Source organism: Camelus ferus, chromosome 9 (genome assembly GCF_009834535.1).
Source record: "Camelus ferus isolate YT-003-E chromosome 9, BCGSAC_Cfer_1.0, whole genome shotgun sequence".
Classification (NCBI taxonomy): domain Eukaryota; kingdom Metazoa; phylum Chordata; class Mammalia; order Artiodactyla; family Camelidae; genus Camelus; species Camelus ferus.
Genome location: NC_045704.1, coordinates 47,643,837 through 47,671,469, shown reverse-complemented (window position 1 = coordinate 47,671,469; position 27,633 = coordinate 47,643,837). Strand labels below are relative to the sequence as shown.

Here is a 27,633-nt window from a genome sequence, read left to right as displayed (position 1 = left end):
CAGCATCAGCATCACCTGGGAACTTGTCAAGAGTGCAAAATATTGGGCCCCAGTTCCAGAAGTACTATCCTCCACTTCACTGTGCATCTTTTTAAATTAATTGTGCCTGGGACTAGCTGAAGCCTTTCAATAAATTCATTATTTCTTTGCAACAGAATTTTTTCAACTGTTTAATTATTACCACTCTTACTAACTGCATGTTAAGCACCCTGGACCTACAGTGTAAGTCTGTTTTCTTGATGCTTTTAATATTTTTATATCTATGTTTTATGTTTTGCATTATTCTAGTCTGATCTTCCTGGTCCTTAAGTTGAGTCTCAGTAATGACATCTTCAGTTCAACTTTTTAAAATCTGTAAATCACATTTAAAATGTGTAAATCATGTTTTTCATTTCCTGAAAGCCTCTGTCTATGTGTCTGATATAACTGAATCTCCTGAAGAACTCGTGTTATTTTATGGTGTGTCTCTTCCAGCAGTTTTTACCTTTTTTGCTGTTTTCGTGGAGTGCTGGGGACTGAACCCAGGACCTCGTGCATGCTAAGCATGCACTCTACCACTGAGCTCGACCCACCCACCCTGCCAGCAGTTGTTTTTAAGTTTAAGGACTACCTACTCCTTGTACTCTGTCCCGCTTTTAGGATCAGTGGGTCTCAAATGGGGCTGCACAATGGAATCACCTGGGAAGCTTAAGACTTGTTGGGCTTTGGAGCCCGTCTCCAGGGATTACGATTTGACTGGCCTGGAGAGAGGCCTGGGCACCAAGAGTTTTTAAAGCTCTGCTTGCAGGAACTCAGGCCCATCTTATTAGAGTTCTTAAAGCAGAAGTCATCTTGCCACCAAAACCCAGAATGTTGGAAACTACAGAACAAACAACTTGGTTTCTTCAACAGGTACATTGTAAGAAAAATAGCAAGAATAGAGAGTGAGAGAAAGAGAGAAAGGGAGGGGAACCTATAAATTTAGTGTTAAAAATACTTGAAATTTATCAGCTCATTGAAACACATGGACCTTATTTAGATCTTGATTTGAACAAAACAACTATAAAATGAACACATAGGAGGGAACCTGAAAATTTTCAACACTGACTGGATTTTTAAAAATTGTAGTAAAATATATATAACAAATTTACCATCTTAACCTCTTTAAGGTGAATAGTTCAGAAGTGTTACCTACATTCACACTGTTGTGTGGATATTAAGAAATTATTGTTTATTTATTTAAGTGTGATAATGGCTGATATTTATGTTTTAAAAAGAAGAGTCTTCATCTTTTAGAAATATACAGACTGAAACACTTATGGATAAAATGATATGAAGTCTGGTATTTTTTTTCCAAAATAGATGAGACAAGACTGGCCATGAATTGTCGACTGAAGCTGGATAAAAGAACTTTAGGGTTCATTATACTATTCTCAACACTTGTGTTTATTTTCCTTAATTAAAAATTTTTAAAAAATAAGTTTCCTGTTATTTTTTTTCAAAGTAGTTAATTGTTGATTTTTTACTTGTCTCTTTTAACTTTTAGCAATCCTTTTCTGCTAACTTTCTACTAGTCTATCAGTTCTTGTTAGTTTCCTCCATGATTACTGCACATATATTCCTAACAACTTTCACTCTGCCTATTTCTGTTTTTCTGGTTTTTGAGGTTTTTTGTTTTTTTTTTTTCAAATTGTCAGAAACATTAGGCACTTTAGATTGACACCCACAGACCTCAGTTTTCCAACTTTGTGCAACTGTAACGTTTCCTCCCATACCACTGTGACTGTTTCTCACGTACCTTTACTGGCTGGATGATGAAGATGTTCTGAAGCACTGATAGTATTAGCGAAATAACCCAGCTGGTGGCTTGGTCTTTGTTCAGTTTCAGGCTATAAAGTACTGTAAAAAAGGCAGCGGCCAGGCTAGTGGTACCCAGTAGGAGCCAGCAGAGGTAAGTCAACCATCTGGGCGGGCTGTTAGAGATGGATTGCTTCCCTTCTTCCGGGTTCAGGATGGGGAAACTGTTTGCCTCCCTTAAGAACAGAAGTTGAAGGGATTAATCTCATAGCCAACAGCTGAGAGAGGTTTAGGAAGATTACAGGTGATAAAGCAAGCTTGGTGCAATGCATTACCTGGATGGCCCTTGCTCTGTGGGAAGTATATGTGTTTCCAAGAGTTCCTGGAGTTTTTGCAGTTGGGTGACTGCATCTAGGAAGTCACAAGGCTGGTCGGCCTGGGTGGGGCCCAGTGTGCGTAAGTGAGATTGGAGTTTCTGCAGAACTCTGAGCAGGTAATTGCAGAAATGATGGTGGTTTTCAGGAACTGCTGAAAATACATTTCAGGTTGACACTTTAACAAGTGGAAGATTTCAATAAATAGTAATTCCTGGTAGAATGAGCAGTTCATTAACTGATGATGAGGTTAAATTTCCCAGTCAATGGAGATTGGACCCAACACCTACAGAATTGCTGTCTTCTCTGAGCATGTTGTAGAGTTTGCAAGAATTTGTAAAATTCTATAGTTTGATGTAGAATCAAAAAAATTTTAAAGCTAATTGAGCTTTTTCATCAGAACTGCAATCCATGTGAACTGTAAGTACCCAGAAAGCACAAACTATATTCAGGAATCCATAAATTGCATACTCTCACCATTCCACTGAAGAAAAAGAATGACAAGTTTCAATAGCTCCTGACAAAACAGATGAAATACAGGGATCTGATACACAGGACATTTGGGGGGGGGGTCCTTAATCCTTAACTTTGTGAGACCAGATTTATTGTCTCAAAAGCCATCAGAGTGATCAAAGCTATCAGCTCTACATGGGAAGCTAAAGGAAATTAAAACAAGCAGAAGGTGGTATCATGCCTGTTGGTTATGCTGAGAGGTAAGAATGAGTAACAAACAGATGTGCAAGAAGTGGGAGGCAGATAAAAAGGTTAGTTACTGAAACCAACTGAACTTTACCATCTTCCCAGTAGGGTCCTGCCTGCTGGTGAGAACCTTGACCCTCTAAGTGAGAACAAATGAGGCTGGAGAAAAGTTTCACCAGCTGGTTAATGTTGTAAGAACTCCATGAAGACTGTTCACACTCTGAGAGTAGGTACGTATTTCTCCTGAGCAGGAATCCCACAGTTTCCTTTAATTCCTGAATATAGAATCAAGATAAGAAAAGTCAGTTTTACATTGAAACCTGGACTGGTAGCAATTATACACGGTAATAAGGCTGCTTCTCTACTTGGAGGGACATATGCTCAGTGCAAAGTCCCTCAAGTTGTCGCTTTCTCTCTACTTTTTCAGAAAGAAGTCACCTCACAGTAGCCCCCAGAACTAGTTTTATGAGAAAATCTAGAATGAAAGAGAAGGGACAGTCTGATCAAACATCACAAACACGACAGCAGTACGGTCTGCACTCACATCAGCCCTCAGAACACGTCATAATCAAGAGAAAAAACCAGAGGCGTGATGATGACGACTCAGGACAGGAATTAGAGAGAAGCTACTGGAGAAAAGGATCCTCGGGAGCCTTGCAGGAGATCCTTCCAACCAGTTTTTTCCACTACGTTGGGGAGGGGAGCACGACTTACCTGTAAAATGTGATACCAAGCTTACCTCAGCTACCTCTGTGAGAGGGAGAGGCTCAAAAGAAGCACCTGAGGGGCAGGAGGCCTGGATGGGAGGAAAGAATGGCAGAGGTTCCTGTGACTGAATCAACGGGAAAAGCTGCCCAATCACGACATTGATGGGGAAAAGGATGACGGCGCTTTGGACGCTGACGAGCAGTTCAGACCAGGTCACGGCAAGGGGACCCACTGAAAGAAAAGCATGACGTCAGCTCTCATCCACAACAATTCAGATCATCCTCCAGCTCATTCCTCTCCCAGGTTTAAGGATTTATCTAGAGATTAAACTATGATGACCTAAGGATAGTAAGTTACCACGGCAGGAAAGATGCTGATGTCTCCCTAAGGCTGCTTCCTTTGTTAATGAATGAGATCAGTGAGAAGATGGGCATTCTAATGTTAGAGTAGATGAGTATTCGCATTTAATAGCAGAATTAAGTGAGTGTTTGAATGTCAGGGCAGCAAAGGAAAAATGAAGGCACATCGTGATTCTGCTTCTCACCCTGGAAGTAGGGAGGGTGGAGCACAGTAAAAGGACTACATGCCACAAACAGCACACATCAGGGCTCCCTCCCACCTTGCACATCTCTCTTGGCAGTGGTGTCGTTTATCTTCCAGAACATAATATTGATGACCATGTTGCAGAGAAGGAGGGTCACGCAGCAGGTGAGCCGCTGGACTCTTGTAAACTGGTTCCAGGGATGTCGAGTTGCGACTGAGAGCCACAGATAATCCTGGGTGAACTTTTCTACAATCATGGAGGAGAACAGGTGTCTAACAAGATAAATTAGAATAGGAAAGCCATGAGATTTCCTTCTGAAAGTGCCCTGGACTTTTGATGTGGTTTGCTTGGCAAATAATAATTGATGTAATTTATATTTAATTTATATTGCATGGGATTCTAAAATTAAAAACTTGTTTTAGCTTCATAAGAGTTTTGATAAATCTTTCAGTCTTTGAAAGTGTGCATTAAGCTTCTAGTCATGATAGTTCGTTAAATCGGCACTTTGAGCACCTTCTCTACTCCAAAAGGAACTATAAATACAGTATAAAAAGCAGGAACCCAAACACTGGTTGGGGCTTAACAAAATAAACATCTCTGAGGAAGAGAAATGGAATGACAAACAAGGTGGTAGGTGGGGAAGAAGTCACAGGGTTCTGGGCCCCAGGTCTCGAAGAAGGTTATACTCGAGTCAAAGTCTGATTCCCGTGGTAACTGATGGGAAAGGGAGAGCAAAGGCAGCCTTACTGCCTGAAGCCCGGGATGAGGCTGGAGCTCATGGAAGGTACTGCAGAACGAAAAACCGCCGCAGGGCTATACATTTAAAGGTAGGGAGGCAGGTGAAAATGAACAGCCCCATGACCAGGAATTGAGCCAAGAGATCCACCTCATGACAAGATCTGTGAGAGACCCGGTTTCAGTCATTTCATTCAGGAACAGGAGCTCCAAAATAGTATAAGGTAGTAAGACCTAGTTCTAGACTAGAGGTGTGAAGGGGTGGATGCAAATGGCAAGAGAACTACTAGTCAGAGATGAGTGTGGGGACAGAGAGATGGGGTGCGGGGAGGGAGGGAGAGAGAGATTTAACAAAACACTCAAAATGAATATACAACCCCAATTCCTTAACATGTAAAGAAACCTAATACTAAGAAAGGCAGCCAACCCCATCAATAATTCAGTCCAGAAGAAATTAATTTTGTGGGACAGTCTGACAAAGACTAAGTATTTCAGGTTGCTCATAGATACAAGTAGGGGAATAATGTTCACTTAAAAAGAATAAAAAATCATGAAAAACACAGAAAATAAATTAGACATCTTGAAACTGAAAAATACGGTCATCCAAACAAAAGAATTAGGAGGTAGGGGCATGGCTGAAGAGAAGACTAGTGAACTGAAATGCAGTATGAAAGAATTCACCCAGAATACACCACAGAGATGCAAAAAGAAGGTAAATATGCAAGAGTGGCTTAAAACACGGAGGATGGTTGGAGAGGCTCCAACATACAGTAAAGGAATGTCAGAGGAGCAATGTTTTCAGAAATGACATCTGAGAACTTCTCCTAAGTGAAGACACGATTCTGCATACCAAAAGTACCTTTTATGTTATGTGTATTTTACCACACAAAAAAATTTTAAGTACATTCTGAGTACCAAACAGGATAAAAAAGTAAATCCACAGTGAAAAGAATTATGGTAAAATTTAGAACATCAAGGATAAAGAGAAAATATTAAAAAGAAAAAAGGCAATATACTTTGGAACAATAACAGCTAGACTGACAGGAGACTGACGTAACATCAGAGGCGGTGCTGGAGGGCAATTCCCCGTGACTGCTTCACATTTAGGCATTAATAGACGTTTTGCTCCTGCACTATTTTTTTGGGTATCTTTGTATAACCAGACAGCCCTGAAAAGACAGAGACAGTACCTCTCTTTGGAGTCATTTTATTTACATTTCCAGATTGTAAGGATGGAGACATTCTAGGGTAATATAGAAATGCCTTCTTCTCACCCCTTGAGAGACTTGCTTACATTTCAGGCTAATAGAGCTAATTTCTCACTCTACAAGGGAGGACAGGCAGGTTTTCTAGCAGCTGGTATATCGGGTCAGTCTCTCCTAGTCCTGGGGCTCCTCTTTTGTAATACATCTCCCTGCACGTGCAGCTAACACCTGGCTCTCATCACATCACCCTGTTGAAACTGGGCTTCTGGGAAGCGACACAAAATGTTGCTCTGGCTGCAACTATTGCTACGAGTAGTAAATTGTCTAAATCCATTTGAGTCAGGTGAAAATGGTGGAGTAAAGACCTTTGAAAATTCTGTCCTCCATAAAAGCAACGATAAAACTTCTTTCAAAAAGCCAGAATCAAAATGTTAAGAACTCAGATAAGTAACCAAAGGTTTGTAGTAACTTTTGAGTGTTTACTCAAGAAAAATGGCTAAGTATCCATAAGAACAGTGAATTTTTGGCATTTTAACTTGCCCTAGACCCATCTCTTTTTCTCTAGCTCCATGGTTGAAACCTTGAAAACCATCAGCCTTTAGTCATAGTGAAAACCAGCAGCCTGGCAGTCACTAGACAGGGCAGAATAGGGTTGGAGCTCCTTGAAAGCCTCCTTCCCATAGAACTGTCATTATCTGACCTATCTGGTAGTTCCCTGGAAAACCCCACTTGCAAAGCTGTCCTTATTTGACCTGACTGGGGGCTCACCCAGTGAAAAATTCTTTTTCCCTGAGGGTACTTTCAAAACTATTCAGAGGCAATTGTCTAACTTCACAGCTGCATGATATGGTAGGCAAACAACAGGCTAACCAAAAAGCTTAAAAGAAAAAGCTGGAAAATGAGAAGCCAATAGGAGCTCTGAAAAGTTCTGACACAGTCCTGGGCATCTAGAAGGCCACGTGAATGCTGGGTGCGTGCTCAGGAAATACCTAAGGCGGCCCTGTACTTTCACCCCTGGATGACCTGCCGGAAGTGAAGGCTAAAGCAGGCTTGTCAACCACCTCAGGGTGTTGAAGGCACGGCTCAACATGCACACAAAACCCCTCAGCAGAGACTGGGACACTTACTGGTTCCTGGCACTTAAATCTATCTGGTTATTAGCTGACCACTAAACTAACTGAGCAGAAGCTTTAGTTTTCACACATGACAAAGAATACAGATTTTACAGAATTAGTTCAAAACAGCTACTAAAGAACAACAAATACTGGGGGAAAGGAAGGAAATCTGATCTCCAGATTGGCCACATTCTATTTAAAGTGTCCGGTTTTCAACAGATCACAAGACATGAAAGAAACAAAGTATCTCACATCCCTCCCCCCACAGTCAACAGATTGATGCTGAGGAAGCCAATACACTGCATTTACTAGAAAAAGACTTGCAATCAGCTATTTTAAATACATTCAAAGAACTAAAGGAAGCCATGTCAAAGAACTAAAGGAAGGTAAGTGAGAATGCTGTCTTGCCAAAATAGAGAATATCAATGAAGATACAGAAATTCCTTTAAAAAATAAATAGGAAGTCTGCAGTTGAAATGAAAAATTCACTAGAGAGGTTCAATAGCAGAAGAAAGAAGCAGCAAACTTGAAGATAGGTCCGTTGAAATTATCCAGTCTAGGAACAGAAAGAAAGAAGAATGAAGAAAATGAACAGAGCCTCAGAAACATGTAGAACACCATCACTCCTCGACAGTACCTAAAGGAAAAGAGCTCCTTCTTTGAGATGGGTGAGAAGACCCGGTCACGCTCACAGTCTCCAAGGTCCATGGCCAGCCAACAATTGCACAGGAAATGCCACTTCCTTTTACCTGCGATGTCACTGACAATTACCTGGTTTATATACCTGTAGTAAAATAAAGACAGTCATGTTAGGGAGGTGGGTGTGAATCAGTTGCTGTAATAAGAAGTAATCTTTTGGAAGCAATCTAAATGTCCATCGATGGATGAATGGATAAAGAAAATGTGGTATATATCCATATATACATAACATACACACACACGATGGAGTATCATTCAGCCATAAAAAAGAACAAAATCTTGCCATTTGTGACAACGTGGATGGAGGATATTATGCTAGGTGAAATAAGTCAGGCAAAGCAAATACCATATGATCTCACTTATATGTAGAACATAAAAACAAAGCAAAACAAAACACAAATAAAAAACAAACAAAAAAAAGCTCATAGATTGACTAGATTAGTGGTTGCCAGAGGTGGGGGGTTGGTGGGGGTGAGCTGGGTGAAGGGAGTCAAAAAGTACAAACTTCCAGTTGAAAAATAAACAAGGGGATATAATGTATATAATGGTGACTATCGTTAGTAATACTTGCATATTTGCAAGTTGCTAAGTCACTAAAAGTTATCAGTGCAAGAAAAAAGTTATCTAACTATGTATGGTGATGCTGTTAAGTAGACTTGTGGTGGTGATCATTTCACAATATATATAAATATTGAATCATTATGTTATAGACCTGAAACTAATGTAAAGTTGTATGTCAATTATACCTCAATAAAAATAGATGAAGAAGTCATCTTGCATTGACCGTGAGTGTCCAAGTAAATGGATTGTTTCATCGTGGGGCAAGAACTAAAGAAAGAAACCCGAGCCGATCCCTCTTTTTTCTTCCCAACATCTAAGGGAGTTCATATAGCAAACCCCGAATGCAGACTTCTAGAGCCTAGACTAGTTCAGTGCGTGTTTATATTATTTAAGTTTCCTTATTCCACAGGTGACAGTGCCCCGCCACCTCTGTAAGAATCCCATCTGCCTGTCTTTCATCACCAGGGTCCGGGGGTGGATTCAGGGGGTGCCGGGGGAATAGTCTTTAATGTTTACATTAATGACTTATATTTAGGTCTGTGGCTGCTTCTTCTTTTTTAAAACTTTACAGAGCTTTAATTATGTCACTTTTTTAAGCTTTTTTTAAAAAATGGACTTCCTAATTACAGGACCTCGTGCATACTAGGCATGAGCTCTACCATTGAGCTATTACCCTCCCGCCTGTGGCTTCGTCTTGACCTCAGAGCCATAGGCCCTGAAATTTCATTCTCTTTCCAACTGCAGTGTTTCATCACGTGCCTACCTTCTCCCTTAACTTCAACTGTCAAGAAACTTGTTCTTGGGAACATCCACTTGTTCAGCTTGTTTGACTTCATCCTGCATGGAGTCAGCTAACCTCCTCCTTTACTGTAAGTGTGCTACTTCCCCGAGAGTCTGTATTTAATGTTGTAAAACCATTCAAATCTCTCTGGTCAAAATCCTTGTTTAATCTTTTAAAAAGTTATTTTCTGGGTGAGGAGTACAGATTCCTGTAAAGCTAAACTATTTCTGGGACTCTCTTATTGAGGAAGTTTATAAAACCACAGGTGACTAAGTTGCACCTGACTTAAGCTTAGCTACCGTTAGAGCTTTCACTTAAGCACAAAAAAGAGAAAATATTAATTTTCTGATTGGTGAGAAACTAGTCATGGGCTTTGTGTGCTTCTAGTGTAACTTTTAGTCTCTTATTCTGTCATACATGAGAAACCGAAGAGAATCTACTGCATGTGTTAGAAAAATCTAGTTGAGGCATTCACGAGGATCAGCAGAAAGGTATAGAAAGCATTGACATTCACTAAGAAAAAATGCTGGCAGGCTGTTTTTTATGGCAGGTTAGTTCTTTTGCTTTTTTGTGTTTTTCAAGTTTTGTGTAATAAAATATCTATTACTTTTGCGGTTAAAAAAAGAAAAATAAATGGTGACTACAGAAAATCTTCAAGAGCTTTAAACTAAGCTGATATGAAGCTCTAGAGGTGAATAGGTAACTCTGAGAATTTAATTAACAGAAATTTACTGTTACAATATTGACTGTAATTATTTATTGTAACAAATATCTACTGAGTCCTACTATAATTTTGGCACTGTTATGAGCTGTTGAGGACACAAATATGAATAAGACAGCATCTCCATGAGGAGCATAAAGTCATTATGAGTTTAAAAAGTAATATTTTAACTAAAGACTACCTACAAAATTAGGATTGATATAAACCAGTGATAAGAATTAGTAAGAAAAGTAGAAAATATTACATAGGTGTGAATTTGTCTCCTCTAAGAGAATTATCTATTTAAATTTTAAAATGTTCTTCTAGTAATTATAAAATACAAATTAATTGTTAAAAATTTTAGACATACTTAAAAGTACCCAGAAGGAAAACTTAGAAATTCATAATCCTACTACCCAGAGATAACTATAATAATTTAGTATATATAACTCTAGACCATTTCCTATACATAGACTTTTTTTCTTTTTAAATCAACTTTGTTTTGGTATAATTTACATATGATAAAAGGCATTCATTTATTTAAAAAAAATTTTTTACTTCTTATGCCAGCTTTAAAAAGGCACTCATTTAAAATGTACAGACTATACTTCAATAAAAAATATATATTAAAAACGTATACTTCAATGCATTTAACAAATGTATGCACTTGTGTAATAAGCACCGTGATCATCAAGGTATTACCCTAAAAAGTTCCCCTGTGCCCCTTTCCAGTCAGCCTACCTCAGGCTCACTCTTGGCTCCAGGTGACCACTGATCTGCCTTCTGTGTCTACAGACTAATTTGCCTTTTTTAGAATTTCATATGTGTGGAAACACATGGGATGCATTCTTTTGTGTCTGGCTTAATTTGCTCAGCAAAATGTTTTCTGAGATTCATCCACATTACCGTGCGTATCAGTAAGTTGCTCTTTTTTCTTGTAAATAGTATTTAGCTGAATGAACATACTAACGTGTTTATTCATTCACCTGATGGACATTTGCGTTGTCTTCCAATTTGAGGCTATGATTCATAAAGCTGCTATGAACACATGTGTATAAGTCTTGGAATGGACATATGTTTTCATTTACCTTAACTAGGAGTGGAATTTCTGGGTCATGTAGCAAGTGTATGTTTAACTTTACAAGAAACTGCCAAACTGTTCTCCAGCATGGCTGTACCACTTCACATCCCACCAGCGGTGTGTGAGAGCTCTGACTGTTTCCCATCCTCACCCAGCCTTGGTTTTTCCCTTAGACATTTTTTTTCAAATTGAAGTAGAGTCCTTAGACTTTATAACTTTAGTCATCCTGGTGGGTGTTCAGTACTCTCTCACTGTGGTTTTACCTCGCATTTCCTGATGACTAATGATGCTGAGTATCTTTTCTAGTGCTTATAATTCACCTTTATAACTGAAAGTGGAATGATAGTATACAAACTGGTAGATACCTGAACACAATGGAAGCAGTGGGCAAATTCTCAGGCTCTCCTGTCCTCATGGTTGGTGTATCTAGCTTAGCAGGGAAGGGCTTCTCTTGCTAACAATTTTAGGCAGCCTGCGAACTCTTTTTAGGTGGGCGTTATTTACAGCAGCTGATTCATTTGAGGACCTAGGCCTAAGATCTTTGACTTCATTCCCTTCTCTTTTCCTAATCCCAACAGACCAATAATCTTCACCCTTAATTTTTATCATCTACTTTCTCCAACCACTTCTGCTAGTTCTCAGATGCTGCTGAAGGAAGACGCAGAATCATATGAACCGAGCACACATCAGGTGCACATAATCATCCCTGACCATTTCCCTCCCTAACTCCGAGGGCACATCCCACATTGTAATTCCAGCCTTTTCCCTCTCCTCAAGCTCTTCCTTTTGACCCAAAGCATATTCAATATATAGCGGTTTATTAAATTTACTCCTTAAAGATCTTTTTCTCAGTTAGAGATACTTTTAATTTATTGTACTTTGGGGCAATATTTCTTCATCATTATTTGCTGTTCACAATCATGACAATATTTAATGGAAAAAATAAAACATCTATCATTCTGCCATCCATAAAAAATCATATTGTTAATTTGCCATATTTCTTTCTAGGGTTTCTTCTTTGTATACAGCTTTGAAATTAAAATTTAACAATCATTTGTTATTATTTGGCCCAAAGCATTATGGTTATTTATCGCACTGGCAGGCAGGTCTTTCCCCAGAATGCTAAAGATCCACAGAGAAGAAACAACAGGCCAGTCTGTTACTCACCAAGAAGGGCTGACGCCAGAATTGTCATGCCAGAGCCGAAGGCTGTGTAATTCCCCTAGAGAAGACGGAGTGCCCAGGAGGAAGACATCCAGTCCCCCTCGTTCAAAGACTGCCTTCTGGGAGTCACAGAGGTGATGGGGCTTGCTCCGTCCCTCTGATCCATAAAGGGTGATAACCACCTGAAATGTGGCAAGGAAAGATAAAATACAGGAAGTTATAACAGGATTCTTTGCATTTATCCCCAAGGAGACACATGAAGACAGAAAAAACGGCACTGAGATGAAGTCTTGGGATCTTAACCAAGCGGTGAGGGCTCTTCAGATGTACAGTTTAGAACTAGGAAAGATCACTCTCTGGGATCCTCATAAAGGGACGACAGGACACCGGGATGCCACCAAGTCAGAGTGCATCTTGCGTGCCAGAAGGCACCAAGCAATGAATGAAGAACACTGATTTCAGTTACCTTAGCTGTGGTAGCAGCCCTTCTTCGATAGCCCGTGGAGACCTCAATGAGGTAGTGAAACAGAGAGCTGGGGTCATTATCAGCCAGGACAGTGACCTTCACCTGCAGGAAAAGGCAGAACCGAGAAAACTGGCAGGTCTTCAAGCAGTACAGACCCCTGCCCCCTCCAGCTAGAAACAGGATGACGCACCGCGGCAGCTTTGGCGACTCTGCAGTGAGCAAGGGTGAGGTGTGGGCAGAAGATAAACAGGTAAGTGTGGAAAGCGGGCAGTGGGGACTGAGAATCCAGGGTTTATGTCTCTAAAATGAAATATTCACAGAATCATTTAGTCCGGTGTTGGGCCTCTAAATCTTTCCACCTACTTCCACTCCTAACTGCTGGAAGGGTTACCAGATTACATACAGGAAAATCAGTCAAACTTGCATTTCAGATAATGAATAATTTGGGGGCATGCTTATACTAAAAATGCATTCACTGTTTATTTGAAATTCAAATTTAACTGGTATTCTGTATTTTTATTTCCTAAAACTGGTAACTCTACATGCACAGCAATAAAGAAATGGACATTTTGTGTATTCCAGAATTTCCACTTGTATAAGAATAAGAAAGATATAGAGAAGAAAATAGAAAAAAGCTGTTAAAGAATTTTTGTTTCAAAAAAAAAATTCCTTCCAGATTTCTTATATATTGCAGTCACATTAAAATTATAACTTCACTTACAAATAACATTCATAGCCAATGTGTAAAGTGAGATAAACTTGCATTTGATTATAGTTTAGTGCTCTAGGTGGTTTCTTTTGGGTTATTCCAGACCTAAATGAATCATATGAGGGTTCCGTCTCAGCTAAAAGAAAAAAATGGAGATAAAGACTTAAGTTCCTGCACCTTGGGCCTTGAGACAGTAGATACGAAGCAAAACAAGAGAAGTTCCACTTGAATTTTTACACTTCTAGTACGATGCTACCTGCCTCTTTTGATGGAGTTTTTTTTTTTTTTTTCATCTTGTTCAACATACTCAAGACAAAGTGACAAAGCTTTTAGAATGAAAGTGTCATCACCTTCTGCATGTCTGTTTGGTCCTTTCTCCAAGCCCACACGAATGTGAACATATAGAATCCTAAAAGGCTGGCCAGCAGTGACACCCCGACTGGGTTCCTGGTCACTCGAAGGAAAAGCTCAACCGTGTCTTCGATGTTCACTGTCCGAGGCACAATGAAGAATTCGCTGCCAAAGTAGGACAGGTGGTTACAGAGACACTGTGTCCTCAAAAGTGTGCTCTGTGGCCCGACCTGGAAGGAGAATCAAGACACTGATTCTAACTGACAGGAGTGCTAAGGAAGGGACACATAAAACATAAACACGGCAATTTACAGATGGAAAAGAAGGATTGATCATGTATCCTCAGCTGCTGCTAGTGTAAACCGGGACAACCAATGTGCACAGCAATTTGGCAACATCTAGTAAAACTGAGGAGGCACAAACTCCTTGAATCCTGCAATTCCAGTCTGAATGTAGACCCTGGGGGGACTTTGCACATGTGCACAAGGAAATGTGAAACAGGATGTCTCTGTCAGCACTGTTGGTAACTGTGAAAAATCAGAACAACCTATATGTCCAGTAACAACAGACCACACAAACAAGCAAGTACGTAAGTAGAGGCAAACTGATGGACTACTATGCAGCAGGTAAAATGAATGCATTGGCGCTAGACAGAGCGACCTGGATAGCAAAGCAAGTTAAAGAAGGATATAACAGTGCCATTTACACAGAGACTAGAAGTGTGCAAATTGCCACTCATGGATCCATGCTTGTCAGTCTCCCTCACTGAAGAGTAAGCTCATGGGGACACTGTCTTGTCCATCACTAGTTCCTAGATGTGGGCCTGGCATGTAGAAGATGCTCAATACATAATTTGCTGAAAAAACGAATACACATACCAGATTCCAAACAGTGGCCCTTTGGTGAGAGGGAGCAAATGAGATTGGCAAGGGGTATGTGGAGGGCTGTGAGTACTCCCCAGTGTTTTATTGTTTTTAAAAATCTGAGCTAAATTGAGCAAAACACAAACTTTTTAATAAAACTGACTGGTGCATTTAATGTTTATATTATATCATTCCCTATAACTGTCCATATGTTATAACATTTCTTCATTAAAAAAGATCTTTTAAAATGTCACTAAGTAAATGAATGGAAGGTACGAATTCCATGTTTGAGTTTGCAGATGAAAAGCCTAAAATATGGTCATTATGACTGACTTCTTTCCACAAGGTTAAGCTCTGGCTGCCCAGTCAGTATTCAGCCCTTGGAGGAATTCTCATCCTGAACTCTGAGCTCTCTTCCCTTCCTGGAGTCCAAGCACGACAAAGGCTTCGAGGAGGCAGGAAATGTCCTGATGCCTTTTGCAATCAGTGGGTCACTGCTAGAGAGGAGAAAAGCTCCCCAGTCTTGCCACTTTGCCACGCCGTGGGGTTTCCCTGCCGAGCAGCACTGCCTTCACCCGGAAGCCAGTCAGGAAGACAGAATCAGGCCCTGCCCGGATTTACTGCAACATAATCTGCATTCACAAGCTCCCAGTTTGAGGGTTTGCATGAATGATGCAGAAGCCTTCCAGGGCACCCTCTTTCCTTCTGTTCTCAATCTGGATGACACTTTCTCAAGTCTTTTAAAAACAGCCTCATGATTTCCAGACCCTTATGGTACATTCTTTGTGCAAACTAACCAGGACTTAAATCAGGCAGGATCTCACAGGATCACTAATGTAACAATGAATAGCACCCTTTTTAAGGGGTCAGACCCCTGGAACCAGGCAGTAATTACAATAGTGACTGTCTGTCCCCACCTGGCCTGGAATGTACATGAAGCTGCTAGCTTATTTTTAAGGACAAAAGTTCTCTTTTGTTTAGCAGGAGGTTTGTCACAATTTACCTGCCACATATTTAATAGTTGTGGAATTTAACAGCTTCCGTGCACTGTTTTTCTTATTTTATGTAGTATTGTCAGATTCTCCCTGGACTAACGTTTGGGAAAGAAATGACAAACTTAAAGCACAAACCTGCTCCTAAGAGACTCTCTCTCCAGGCCCGTGACACACACACACACACACACCCTCCCTCTCCCAGGCTGACAGAGTTCCCTTCTGATGACTTTCCTTTCTGGGCCGCCCCGAACTAGAGGATGGAGGCACTGGGTTGAAGGGCAGCTGAGGTAGGAGAGGGGAAGGGGCACAGCTTCTGACCTGGCACCCGCTGCTCCTCCACGTGTCGCTGTGGCTGTCCCAGTAGTAACACTGGGTGACAGCAGTAACCACCCAGAACAGGGTGGGTGTCCGCTGAGCACCCGCCTTGCTTTTATTCACCACAGCTGTCACATAGTAGGTGCCGACCCCAAACTGCAGGCTCTCCGGAGTCAGCACCCACGTGTACGCCTCGTCTGAGAAAAAACAAGAGTGCTTAGCGGCATTGCAAATGGGACAACAATACCACAAGAACTTTTCTTCAGAAAGGTCTTCTATTATTATCATTGTTTTATTTTACAAACAGGGAAATGATAAGCTTGGAGTCACAAGTGGTTTTGAAGAAAATAACCAATGATACAATCTGGGGCTCTGGATTACTCCTGTTCCAGTTAAAAAAAAAAATCACATGCTTTTGATAGAGACTTAGGTCTAATGGATTAGAATGTATTATGAGTTTTAGAAAATGAAATAGTCATATGCCAAAATGAGTAGCTAGAAGACGTAGGTAACAAAGGAAACCCTAAGGGCAATGGATGAAAGGGCAGGAACAGAGTGGTTCCTGGGCCAGAGCCCTGGTCTACACCTAATCAGTCTAGTCATCTCATCTTTCAAACACCAAGTCTGGACCCAAGGATCTCTAAGATCCCTTCCAGCTCCAAATGACATGGTACTATGGCCAAGATCCGTAAGAATGGAGTGCATGTTCTGAACCAGGAAAGAGCCTGTGGGTAGCAGACAGAACTTGTAGCTGGCAGCCCAGCAGTGAGAGCTGTTGTCTCAGCTGCTTTGTTTAAGAGGAAGAACCACTTGAAAAGATGTGAGAGCTAGAAAAATCTCCTTCAATACAGGAAGACTGTCGTGAAGGGACAGTCTTTATCCATTTCGACTATTTTTCCAACATTTTTTTAATGCAAAAGGGGAGTGCTTTATTAAGACTTTTCAGTACTGCATTTAACATTTGTAATCAGAGAATATATTTGTGGGTCAAAAGTAAATGTAGGCACTATTGATATGTCTCAGAAATTCTTAATTTTTCTAGATCACAATGTAGTCATTCTGATCTTGTCCCAAGACTTACTGAGATTAGAAATAAAGTTGAAATATATAATATATATTGCATATAATATTTAACTATGATATATAAAGTTGGAAATATACACAACCTATTGTGCTAGAACTATTCTGCAGGGAGTCTCGACATTACGAAAAATTTCAACCACACAGAAAGTTGAGAGAATTTTACAGTGAACGCCCATATTGTCACTCACCAGATTCTACAACTAACATTTTACTAAATTTGCTTTATCACATACATATCCTTCTATCCATTCCACAATCCATCTTATTAAAAACTGCATTTCATGGTCACATAGATCTATACACGTGATAAGCTTACATAGGACTAAATACACACACACACGAGTGCTTGCAAAACTGGTGAAATCTGAATAAGATCAATGCATTGTGTCAATGTCACTTCGCAGCTGTGACCCTGCACTATAGTTATGCAAGATGTTACCACTGGGGAAACTGGGTGAAGGGTATGTGAGATCTGTTCTACTTCCTACAACTGCAAGTGAATCAACAATTATCTCAAAATAAAAAGTTAAAAGAAGAGGCAAACACACACTTCTAGGTGTCTGACATCCGGGTGGGGTTTACCTTTCTGCGACACCTTATTCTTTGGCAAGGTGATGTTCAGGTGGAAGGACATGTGGTTAGGCTGGTACTGGAAGCCCAGGTAGAGTGTCATTAAGAGGGGACTTTCAGGCGCTACGTGCACTATCAGGGATTTCTCCAGGGAAGTGACGTTTACCATGATAATAAAATGGTCTGTGCTCACGTTGAGGTTGGTGGGATGGGTTTCCATGCTCTCATTTCTCCAGAGCGTGATCTAGAATAAGAGACAGTTCATCAGTCTTCAATTGTAAGATGGCCCATCCATTGCTGCCTTTCAGTCATCTTTTCAGTAATAATGGAACGGAACTGCCTAGGTCTTCCTCTTTGAATGTCAGTAGGGAACAGAGTGCCAGGGGTTAAGGGAGAGTATACAGTCTAACACCTAAAACACCTAAGGGTAAGGTAGATCTCTTTGTAGGAGTTCCTAAGTAATGACGTGAATAACGAAACAATGGCATGCCCACAAATCCAACATGATTTCCTTCAAGTGTTGCATCCCTTCCATTCTATTCTCCAGGAATCCCTATTCCCTTCTATTTTATTCCCTAATAATCAAGTTATACCTCAAAATCTTCCATTAAATCATGGACTTGGAGCAATTTATGATTAGAGCTTAGTAACACACTTGCGATGCTTCCAACAATCTTCTTGTTATCAAAATCTCTGAAGGGATTGAAAGCTAGTCCTGTTACCTAGAGACAAGAAAACGCTAGTTTTATCAACTATTGAAATATTTATAAACAACACCGTGATAGGTAAGAAGGTGTCAGAGACCATAAAGTAAATGCTGGGATTTTCCCCTTGCTGGTAGCTCAAATGAAATACTTCTCATTACAGCATCATACAAGGAAGAATTAATGAAAGATGAGTCATTTACTTGTGACCCTTAGAATTCTTTTTTTTTTTTTTCACATCTTTCTACTTCATTTTACTAGGAAATAAGAATTCTGCTCCACAGGATAAGGCAACAATCTTACTTCTATTTGTTAGGTACTTGCTGAAAGAAATTTAACATACCCATATCCTTAGGTTGGTATATTGAGTCAATGATTATTCAGATATTTCCAGCTTTGTATAAATTGCAAAGAGTTGAGATCAATTCAAATCATAACCCAGAAACTCAGTTAAATCTATGTCTATTTAATGCTCCCAACCTCTACAGTGGGTCATTTTTAAGAGGCCTCTGTTCCTGCCAGTGTGAAATAGAAATTAATGGAACACAACCTTCTTTCATTTGGTCCAGTCAGCTCACACCTTTATGATGCATTCCTTTTACCCAAATGCCTACAGCCATCAAATCCCATTTTCACGCCGATCAGAATGAACTTCACACTCACTTGGACGTTGACTCCTGGGTGTTTATTGAGGAGCTCCTCCAAGGCAGACACTGACGGAAAGCCTAACCTCACAGGTGCTGGGGAACCAAGGGTGTAAGAGCTCCGAGGTAAAGTTGATATGTTTTGTCTAATGAGGAAAAAGGTAAATGGAAATCAGTTTCTGCGTGTTCTCTAAAGGTCAAAAGCCTAAAACGAAACTCTCCCCCCTCCTTCCTGCTGCTACCTGCTCAGCATCAGAGTAGCAGCGGAAGAGGTCAGAGTCACTGCAGACTCGGAGCACCGGTTCTGCGGTAGAAATGCTTCCTGGATGCTGCCAAGGCTCAGCAAGGACATTTTCAGTATATTTTCCACCTGCATTTAGAAAGAAATACTGTGCGACTTGAGTAACCTCAGTGTACTGCGTTAGTGAGATAATGTTTTGAGAGAGTTGGGAAGGGGACAAGGATCTTGACAGTGATGTAATGAAGGGTGACATTGACTGGAAGGACCCATGGACTAAATCATTGCAGTCTGGCTAATGACTCGTTATCCTTTATATCAAACCAGAGGGTCACCCAAGGAAGTATTTCTTTGCCCCATGATATAAGCTGCCCTCAATCTGCTTATGATAAATGTTTTTTTAAAAATAGCTTTATTGCAATCAAATTCACATATACAATTCACCCACTGACAGTATACAATTCAATGGTTTTTGTTTTTTGTTTGTTTTTAGTATATTCACAGGGTTGTGCAGCTATCACCATGATCGAATTAGAACATTTCATCTTCCCTAAAAAAACCCAGAACCCAGTAGCACTCACCTTCCACTCTCCTGTCCCCACCTCCAGCGCTAGGAAACTACTAATCTACATTCTGTATCAACAGATTTCCTCTTCTGGACATTTCATATAAATGGAATCATAATCACAGTCTTTTCATATCTGGTTCCTTCATTCAGCATAATGTTTTCAAGGTTCATCCACATTGAAGCATGTATCAACACTTCATTCTTTTTTGCTGCTGAACAATATTCCATCATGAGGACCTACCACATTTTATTTATCCACTCATCACATCATGGACATTTGCATTGTTTCCACTTTTTGTCTGTCTGGCTATTTGAATAATGCTGCTATGAACATGAACGTACAAGTTTTTGTGTGGACATATGTGGGTATATACCAAGAAGCAGAATTGCTAGGCCTCATGGTACTTCTATTTTCAGCATTTTAAAGAACTGGCAGACTGTTTTCCGAAGTGACTGTATCATTTTGCAATCCAACAATATATGAGGATTCCAACTTCTCTGCCTCCTTGTCCACACTTGTTATTGTTTGTCTTTTTGGATCTGAAATGGTATCTCACTGGGGTTTGATTTGCATTTCCCTAGTGACTAATGATGTTGAACAACTTTCCAGGTGAATATAATTTACTATATACCAGACACTTTACTGAATTCCTTTCACTGGCTTTCAGCACTAGGTAGAGAGGAAGGCCCCGGAGCAGGCTTCACAGAGTGGTCTCCTCGGTGCGGCCTGCTCAGCTGGATTCTCTCTGGGTCTAGGGAGAGGCTGCGTGATGCCTGGCCTGGTCGAGATTAAAATGTTTCTAAGCAGAGTTGGCCACTGGCACGCACCGTACCTACCTGTTCAATGTCATGCTTAGATCTTCGCTGACTTGCTTCAGCAGCTTTCACTGCATTGCTGAGGGCGTGAAAGAGGCAGACGGTCACGGGCATTCCGGAGTCCAGGCTGCTGCTGTTCTTCAGCAGCTGTTCATTCAGGTAAACAAGGGAATCCATGACGCTGACCTGGAGTTTTAGAAAGCAGACACATACTCTTGAGCCGCTTATGGTCATTTAAAATCTGTGTTCTCATAAGGAGTTCTGTGTTCTTTATGCATTTCAAATGCATTTTTTTTTTACAAGAAGCAATATAACAATTTGGCAGAGAAGGAAAAGATTGTTATATGTTACCCATGGGGAGGATGTGTATTTCAGGTTATTCTAAGGAACTTACATGACCCTTTTTGAGAGGTAAGTAGATCAAGTATCTAATTAACAAAACTAAGCTAAAAAAAGGAATGCTGAGGGAAAGAGCAACCCTGACTGAAATACTGAGTAGACCACCCCATTATATTTAGGGGCTTAAAAGTATTCGAGATAGACTTAAAAGGGAGATCGAGGAGAATTTTTAAATGAAGCAGAAAACACCAGTTCTCCCTTCAGTGGGTTGTTTGCAAGTAAAACAAATCAAATAAGAAGGTAAAGCCAGTTGACAGATATTTACCAAATATCCACTGTTTCTGTTTTGAAATGTTATTTATTTTTGTAGTTATATTTATTAAAAGCCACTTCAAAGTAAAAGATGCAACAAAGTTACAAAGACATGGACACAAAATATTTGCAACATATATAACAAAAAGTTAACATCAATGATAAATAAAGCTCTCTTACAAACAAATAAGAAAATGACAAAAAAAAAAAAAAAAACAAACCCACGGGGGAAAAATGAATGAAGGACATACAGAAGCAATTCAGAGGAGGAAAAAAAAAGGCCAATAAATATATAAAATGATGTCCAACTTCCTTAGTGATCAATAAAATGCTTTTCTTTCTTTTCTTGCCTTTGACATTGGCAAAAGCGAGAGTATGAGGAAGTGGTTGCTAGGAATGTAAAATAAAAGGATAATCCTGTCATCTATTGAACACTGAGAAGCCCATCAATTCTATTTCCAGCACTCTATCTCACAGGAATATCTGCATTAAGTACTCAAAGATGTAGGTACATGGATGTTCACGGATATGCTATTTGCAGGAGTAAACATATGAAAAATACCCAAATGGACATTAAGAATAGGGTGTTCATTTCTGTGGCCTGCCATGAAAAGGTATCCATGACACAGTATTAAGTGAAAAAATCAAGGGGCAGAAAAAATTGTATCCTTTAACCCCATTTTTATTAATACAGAACAACAAACTTGTGCACACACAGAAAAATGTCTGGAAGGTTCTGCACAGCAAACTAAGAATAAACTAACAACAGTGATCACATAAGAGGATGGGACTCGCAAGAAGGACCAAGACGCTGAGGGCTTCTGCTTTTTACTTGATATGCTTTTGTGCTGATTTTGGAATAACAAGCATGCATTACTTCTGTACTTAAAAAAGTCCAAATGAACCAACCTAGACTGCATCTCTATGCTTACTGCAGAATATCTGAGAATACAGGAAATGGAAAAAAGAAAGTTAAAAGTCTCAATAATCCTACCACCTTATTTTACTAAAGTATAAGGAGTAGAACGAGGCATGAATAATTATGGAGAAGTAACACTGGCAAGTGTGGTTGCAAGAAGTGAAAATACCGCCAGGGACAGATTTCTGATGCCTGTCTCAAGGATGCCTTTCTCTGTCTACCACAAGAAGAGGATCTACTTTTGTCTCCCATGATTTCTCCAAACAAATGTATCAGAAAGGTAGGAACCTGATAAATAAACAAAAGAAAATAAACACAGCGTATCTGAGAATGTCACTACTGATCAATCTATTCACAATCTTCAGATCTGAAGGTACAAATACACCTGCTAATATTTAAGCTGAGTCTTCACAAAGTAGTTTCATCATGCCGACTTCTGCACGGGGCACAATCTTCAGCAGGAATATTTTCTACTTGATTATTCTTTTTACTTTTTTTCACTTTCCTCTTCCTCGAAACTTTTCCCTCCCAATCACCCTCTGCTTACCTGAGCTGACTCAGAAAATCTTGGGATAAAGGCTGCCAGGTTCTGGAGGACCTCACAAGCTTGCTGTAGTTTGTTGTGAGCTTGCAAACCACGAATTACTTTGCTAAAGTTCCGTGTTATCTCATCTATGGCCTATGGGGAACAAAAGATTTTGTCAAAATTGTTCATATAAAATTATTGCACATTAGTAGTTTGAGACTTCTATTCAGAAATATGTTTATCCTCTCAGGTTTCTCACTCTGCTTATTTCTCTCAATTTAAGAGTTCATGTTCAAGAAGGAAGTACTTGAAATACCACATGGCAGGAGGTGAGAGGTAGAAACCTAGAACAGTGAACATGGCCCCAGAGTTTAAGAGGCTATTGTTTTTTGAATGGGAAGTCCAGCCCTGAGATAATTTCTGTTTACACCAACAACTTGGTTCATTTCCAAAGAACAGCCCACTTATAGCTTAATTCATTAAATCTTTATTAATGCTTCCTGTGTGCTACTAGGCTTAGGAGATAGAGCCGTTAAAGTCAGTTACGGCCCTGCCCTCATGGACCATACAATCGAACAGGATTATTCCTGATTCCCAGGTTGTAGGAGGTTGCATCATTCACAGGGTGATCACAGAATTGATGACCACCCGATTTTGGTTTTATACTTTGGGACTGAAGTATAAATAGCAGGAATGAAAATATAAGTGAGACACAGTTGCCATCCAACTGGATGTCTGCCAATGGAGGGCAGGTCGTATTTAATGCCATTCCAGCTCTAGCCTGGAAAGTCACTGAGAATGACTTGTCTCCATAGAAGTTTTGCACATTTTTGGTGAGATGTACTCCTAGGTACTTGGCTATTATATCTTCTTTTTTTAATCTAATCTTCTGAGTGATCTGTAAAAACACTATTAGCTTTAGGATACTGACCTGGTATTCAGCCATCTTGCTAAATTCTCTTAATATTTCTAGTCATTTATCTGTAGACTTTTTTTTTTTTTTTTTTGGATAGTCTACACTTCTCTCTTTGTTTAAGGAAAACAAAACACTCTTTGTTTAAACTACTGTTGGTCAGCTTCTCTCTGGGAGAACACAATGCTAACAGAGACAATAGTGCACACTAGTTTCCATTACCACTGAAAGCAGACCCAGAGTAAACACGGTTATTCTTCAGCAGGGAAACGTTAGCTTGTATGTAGGTAAGGCTGGTGTTAAAAAAACTGGGGAGAAGCAGGATGATTTTTTTTCATCAGTGTTGTCACAATGACTTTTTTTTTTCTTTTTAAGTTTGTGGGGAAAATGGAAGGACAAAAGGAGAGATGAGATGGTGAGTAGGAGGAGTCTTCAGAAGGGTTTGCTGCTGCTGAAAAAGTGGGGCAGGCGAACAAAACTTTTTCTTCATCCAAAGCACTAAATATAATATCAGTAAGTAATAACAATAAGACATTAAATCCTGAAATGGGTATAAAATATATGTGGAATTGTGCAGTAGTTTCATGGGCTCATTTTGTTTTTGCTTTTAATTGGGATACAAGCTTGTCTCTTAGGGGAGGAAAGCATTTCCGTTCTTCCCTTCTAGGGACTTCAGCTCGTCTAATAATTAAATTAATTAACAGGAGAAAAACAAATTTAACCATGTACGTGTGGGAGTCCCAAAGATGTGAGGCTCAAAGACAGGCTGTTGAGGTTTATATGCCCACTGTGAGCTAAAGAGAAGGGGATATGGGTCTGAGACATCTAAGGAGAGGAAGACAATCCTCAGGAAGATGGGAAGAGCAAATAAGTGTTCAGTAAACAAATGTTTGCCACGCCATGTGGAGCAGTCTTTCTAATGTAAAGAAAGCTATCTTTGATAATAGCTCTCTTCCTGGTGCAAGCTCCCTCCCTAGTTTCTTTTAGGCTGCTAAGGGGGAGGTAAAAAGCTTATCCAGAGTCTGCCGGGCCTTAATTGCCTTCAGCTGAAGACAACTGCAATTCAATTCAATTATTTTCAGTTTGAAATAATCCAGCCAAAGTGGCACATTCTGGGGCAGCCTGCCCTGAACCCCATGATCCATCAGGCGTTCTCAGATTCTGCTTAGGTAAAGGGTGAATGAGGCTCTTTCTTAGCATCACTATTCTTGACACACCATCCTCATAGAAGGAAAGAATAAAAGTGCTTTTTTAGTGTCACAAAGGTACCCAGTTGTAACTTCAATTTTCCGTGTTTACCTGATCAGTTGTGTTCTGAAACGATTCTTGTGGATGTGGGGTGAAGACATCTGGATGTGAGTCCTCTTTGGAGCTTGAAGTTACTTCTACCAGACCTTTTTCAGCATGTGTGACAGACGCAGGCCTGGTGAGCTCTGGTGTCTGGCTGGAAGGTACAGGCGTGGCTGATACTCCCTGCTGTGTGACTCTGGGTGGTACTGCAGGAAATGGGCTGATAGAATGGCACAGGGTCTTGGACTAAAAGATAAAAATATGTAAAAGAAAAGGCTAAATCTGATTTTACCAAATGATGAATAATTAAGGCAGCGTTCCCAAAATTGCTCTAGACTCCCCATGTCCTGGGAGATATTAATAGGCATTTTTCTCGAAAAGATCCTATATGCCAACAGTTTTGAGAAAGTGGCGAACTATCTTATCCTGTTTAAGATTCACAATTTGTATTATTGTGCTTATTGTCAACCATTCAATAAATTATAATTAACATCTACTGTGTGCTCAGCAATGTTCTTGGGAACTGAGGATATAGCAAAGAACAAAACAAGCCAAGTTCTTGCCCTCAAGGAGCATCCATCTTTGTGGTGCAAATGATATCATGCACTGAACAAGTGCCATGAAGGAAACAAAACAAAGGTAAACAGATGAAGAGACAGAGTGCTCAGCTGTCAGGAGAGGGCATTTTGCTGAGAGTTGAATGAAGGGAGAGAAAAAGCTCTGCCAATACATTGGAGGACATCTGAGGGGTGCAAAGGCCCTGCGGCCACAGCCCACTGGGTTTGTTTGAGGAAGAACAAGGAGGCTGGATGAGCAAAAGTGGGAATTGTGGGGGATCAGAAAGATCCTGGGGTGGGTGGGAATGAGGGAGGGGGTGGTGAGAGCACATCACATGTCAGATAGTTGAGAAGAGTATGATTTGACTCTGAATGAGGTGGAAAGACCCCAGGCGCTTTGAGGAGCAGCAAGATCTGACTCCTGGGATGAAGGACCCCTGGGACTGCTGGGTTGAGAATGGACAGAAAGGGGCCAAGGGTGGAAGCAGGGAGATCACCAGGAGGCAGATGCAAAGCTTAGCTGGGACACAACGGTGGCTCGGGCTGGGGTGCAGCAGTGGTGACGACAGTGAGGAATGATGATGCTTGGGGCACATGAAAGGCTCTGAGACGTCCTACAGTCAAAACCCTTTGTTTCCTTTCCTTCTAGCAACATTTTAAACAACATTGGTTGTTATTTTAAGGAATAGTGTTTGAGAAATACTGATTTAAAGGGTTATTTATTTCATCCCTGTTCTCTCTTATACTGCTAGAAACACTTTTTTTGCAGTTAATGTTGGATCAAATAAATGTACATCTATATCTAGACATGCACTGAAAGGCTTCTATGTAGGACACAAGGAAAGAAGGCTGAGAAATTTCTTGAAGGTGAAATTTTATAGATTGTGCAGAGTTCCTACCTTTATTTTCTTGTCACTCAGACTTCTTTTTCCCTTTTTAAAAAGAACTTAAATTTCATTGCATTGCATATATTTTTCTAAGATGCCATACTTCCTTGTGGGCATGAAGCAGGGAATAAACAAAACAGACAACCAACAAATGATAATTACACCAATATGAAAGCCAAAGAAAGGCTTTAAAATTTTCTTTAATAAAGCATCCATCAAACCTGATTCTTTCCTGCCCTTAAGTACTTTTCTTTCCTTTTTAGAAAACTATATTTAGGGCACTCTAGGAGACAGAGTGGAGTTCTGGCAGGACCCACCAGGATTGACAAAGAGAATAATACTTCAAGATGTGCATTGTGAAGGTGAGTACTTACAAGATTAGCACCAGCAGGTTGGTGACATGTGGTTGAAAGATGAGTGGCTACGACAGAAAAAAAAGAAAGTTGATTAAGTTCAAGTAAAAGTCTAGAATAGAAATATTTCTTTCTATTTTACTTGAGGATTATTCTTGGCCAAAAACAATGCAAATTGTTTCATATAGGAACCACAGTGATCACCTCCCACTCTTGATACATCTGCAGACAAGCCAGAATTCTGGAGTGGAAGCATCCAACACTATTGTTGAATTCCTTTGTTTACTCTTCCAAGACCCAGACCCTCTGTATGAAAATAAGTATTAAATCATACCATTCATAAAGTTGCCACAATATAAACATGACTGCAGAAATACTTGCCTTATAATTTTACCAAAAGGAGGGGATCTTTATTAATAAATCAGAGCATATTTCTGACAGACTTTTGGAAAATGATCATTCACAACATTTTACCAGATTATCATTATTGCTTTCATTCTCTTTCCACATTTATTCAGGAGGAAAACTCTGATCTGAAGGCAATATCAGGGTATTAACATGTCTATTTGCTATGAACTTAAGTTGATCGTTCAAAGCATGAGCACCTAGACCCATTCAAACTGACCTGCCTATAGCAAGCCTACTCTGCCCTCTCTTATCTTTTCTTGTAACATTCCATCTGTTGTTCATATGTGTGTATAGCAGCAAAATCACTGCAGCTACTACTGCTGGGGAAGGCCAGAGTTCTGAGATGTTCTTCTGATCAGGATGGAGGACTGAAGAAAGAAAATAGATTCTGAGTCAAAAGACCTGGCGTCCAGAGCTGGTTTGCCTTTTACTGTAACTATGAAGCTTTGAATAAATTACTTAACCTCTTAGTTTTCTCATCTGGAAAATGGGCATAATAGTGTCCAATGATGTGAAAATTAAACAATGTATGTAGAACTGAGAAAAACATCACCTCAGATTAGGGTCATTAGGTTGATAGCTTGCTGGGAACATGCAATTGACTCTGAACTTTAACTGCAGATCAGAGGAGGGGTTGTGACCACTAAATAAGTCAGCAGGCTGCT

The 27,633-nt window shown here is 40.1% G+C and overlaps 1 protein-coding gene across 1 annotated transcript in view; it reads right to left on the bottom strand.

Annotated features, from left to right (window-relative positions):
• Nucleotides 1-27,633, bottom strand: part of PKD1L3 (polycystin 1 like 3, transient receptor potential channel interacting) — a 70,964-nt gene that overhangs the window by 31,976 nt on the left and 11,355 nt on the right. The window contains exons 4-21 of the mRNA XM_032486657.1: nt 26,582-26,628; nt 24,773-25,009; nt 22,582-22,713; nt 20,486-20,650; nt 19,085-19,212; nt 18,862-18,988; nt 18,088-18,216; nt 17,507-17,738; nt 15,845-16,038; nt 13,668-13,898; nt 12,609-12,710; nt 12,146-12,324; nt 7,794-7,940; nt 4,177-4,373; nt 3,589-3,788; nt 2,944-3,124; nt 2,112-2,301; nt 1,778-2,012 (exon numbers count right to left, since the gene is read on the bottom strand). Coding sequence (XP_032342548.1) covers nt 1,778-2,012; nt 2,112-2,301; nt 2,944-3,124; nt 3,589-3,788; nt 4,177-4,373; nt 7,794-7,940; nt 12,146-12,324; nt 12,609-12,710; nt 13,668-13,898; nt 15,845-16,038; nt 17,507-17,738; nt 18,088-18,216; nt 18,862-18,988; nt 19,085-19,212; nt 20,486-20,641 — 2,628 coding nt within the window. The 5' untranslated portion in view covers nt 20,642-20,650; nt 22,582-22,713; nt 24,773-25,009; nt 26,582-26,628. The remainder of the gene's footprint in view (nt 1-1,777; nt 2,013-2,111; nt 2,302-2,943; nt 3,125-3,588; nt 3,789-4,176; nt 4,374-7,793; nt 7,941-12,145; nt 12,325-12,608; nt 12,711-13,667; nt 13,899-15,844; nt 16,039-17,506; nt 17,739-18,087; nt 18,217-18,861; nt 18,989-19,084; nt 19,213-20,485; nt 20,651-22,581; nt 22,714-24,772; nt 25,010-26,581; nt 26,629-27,633) is intronic.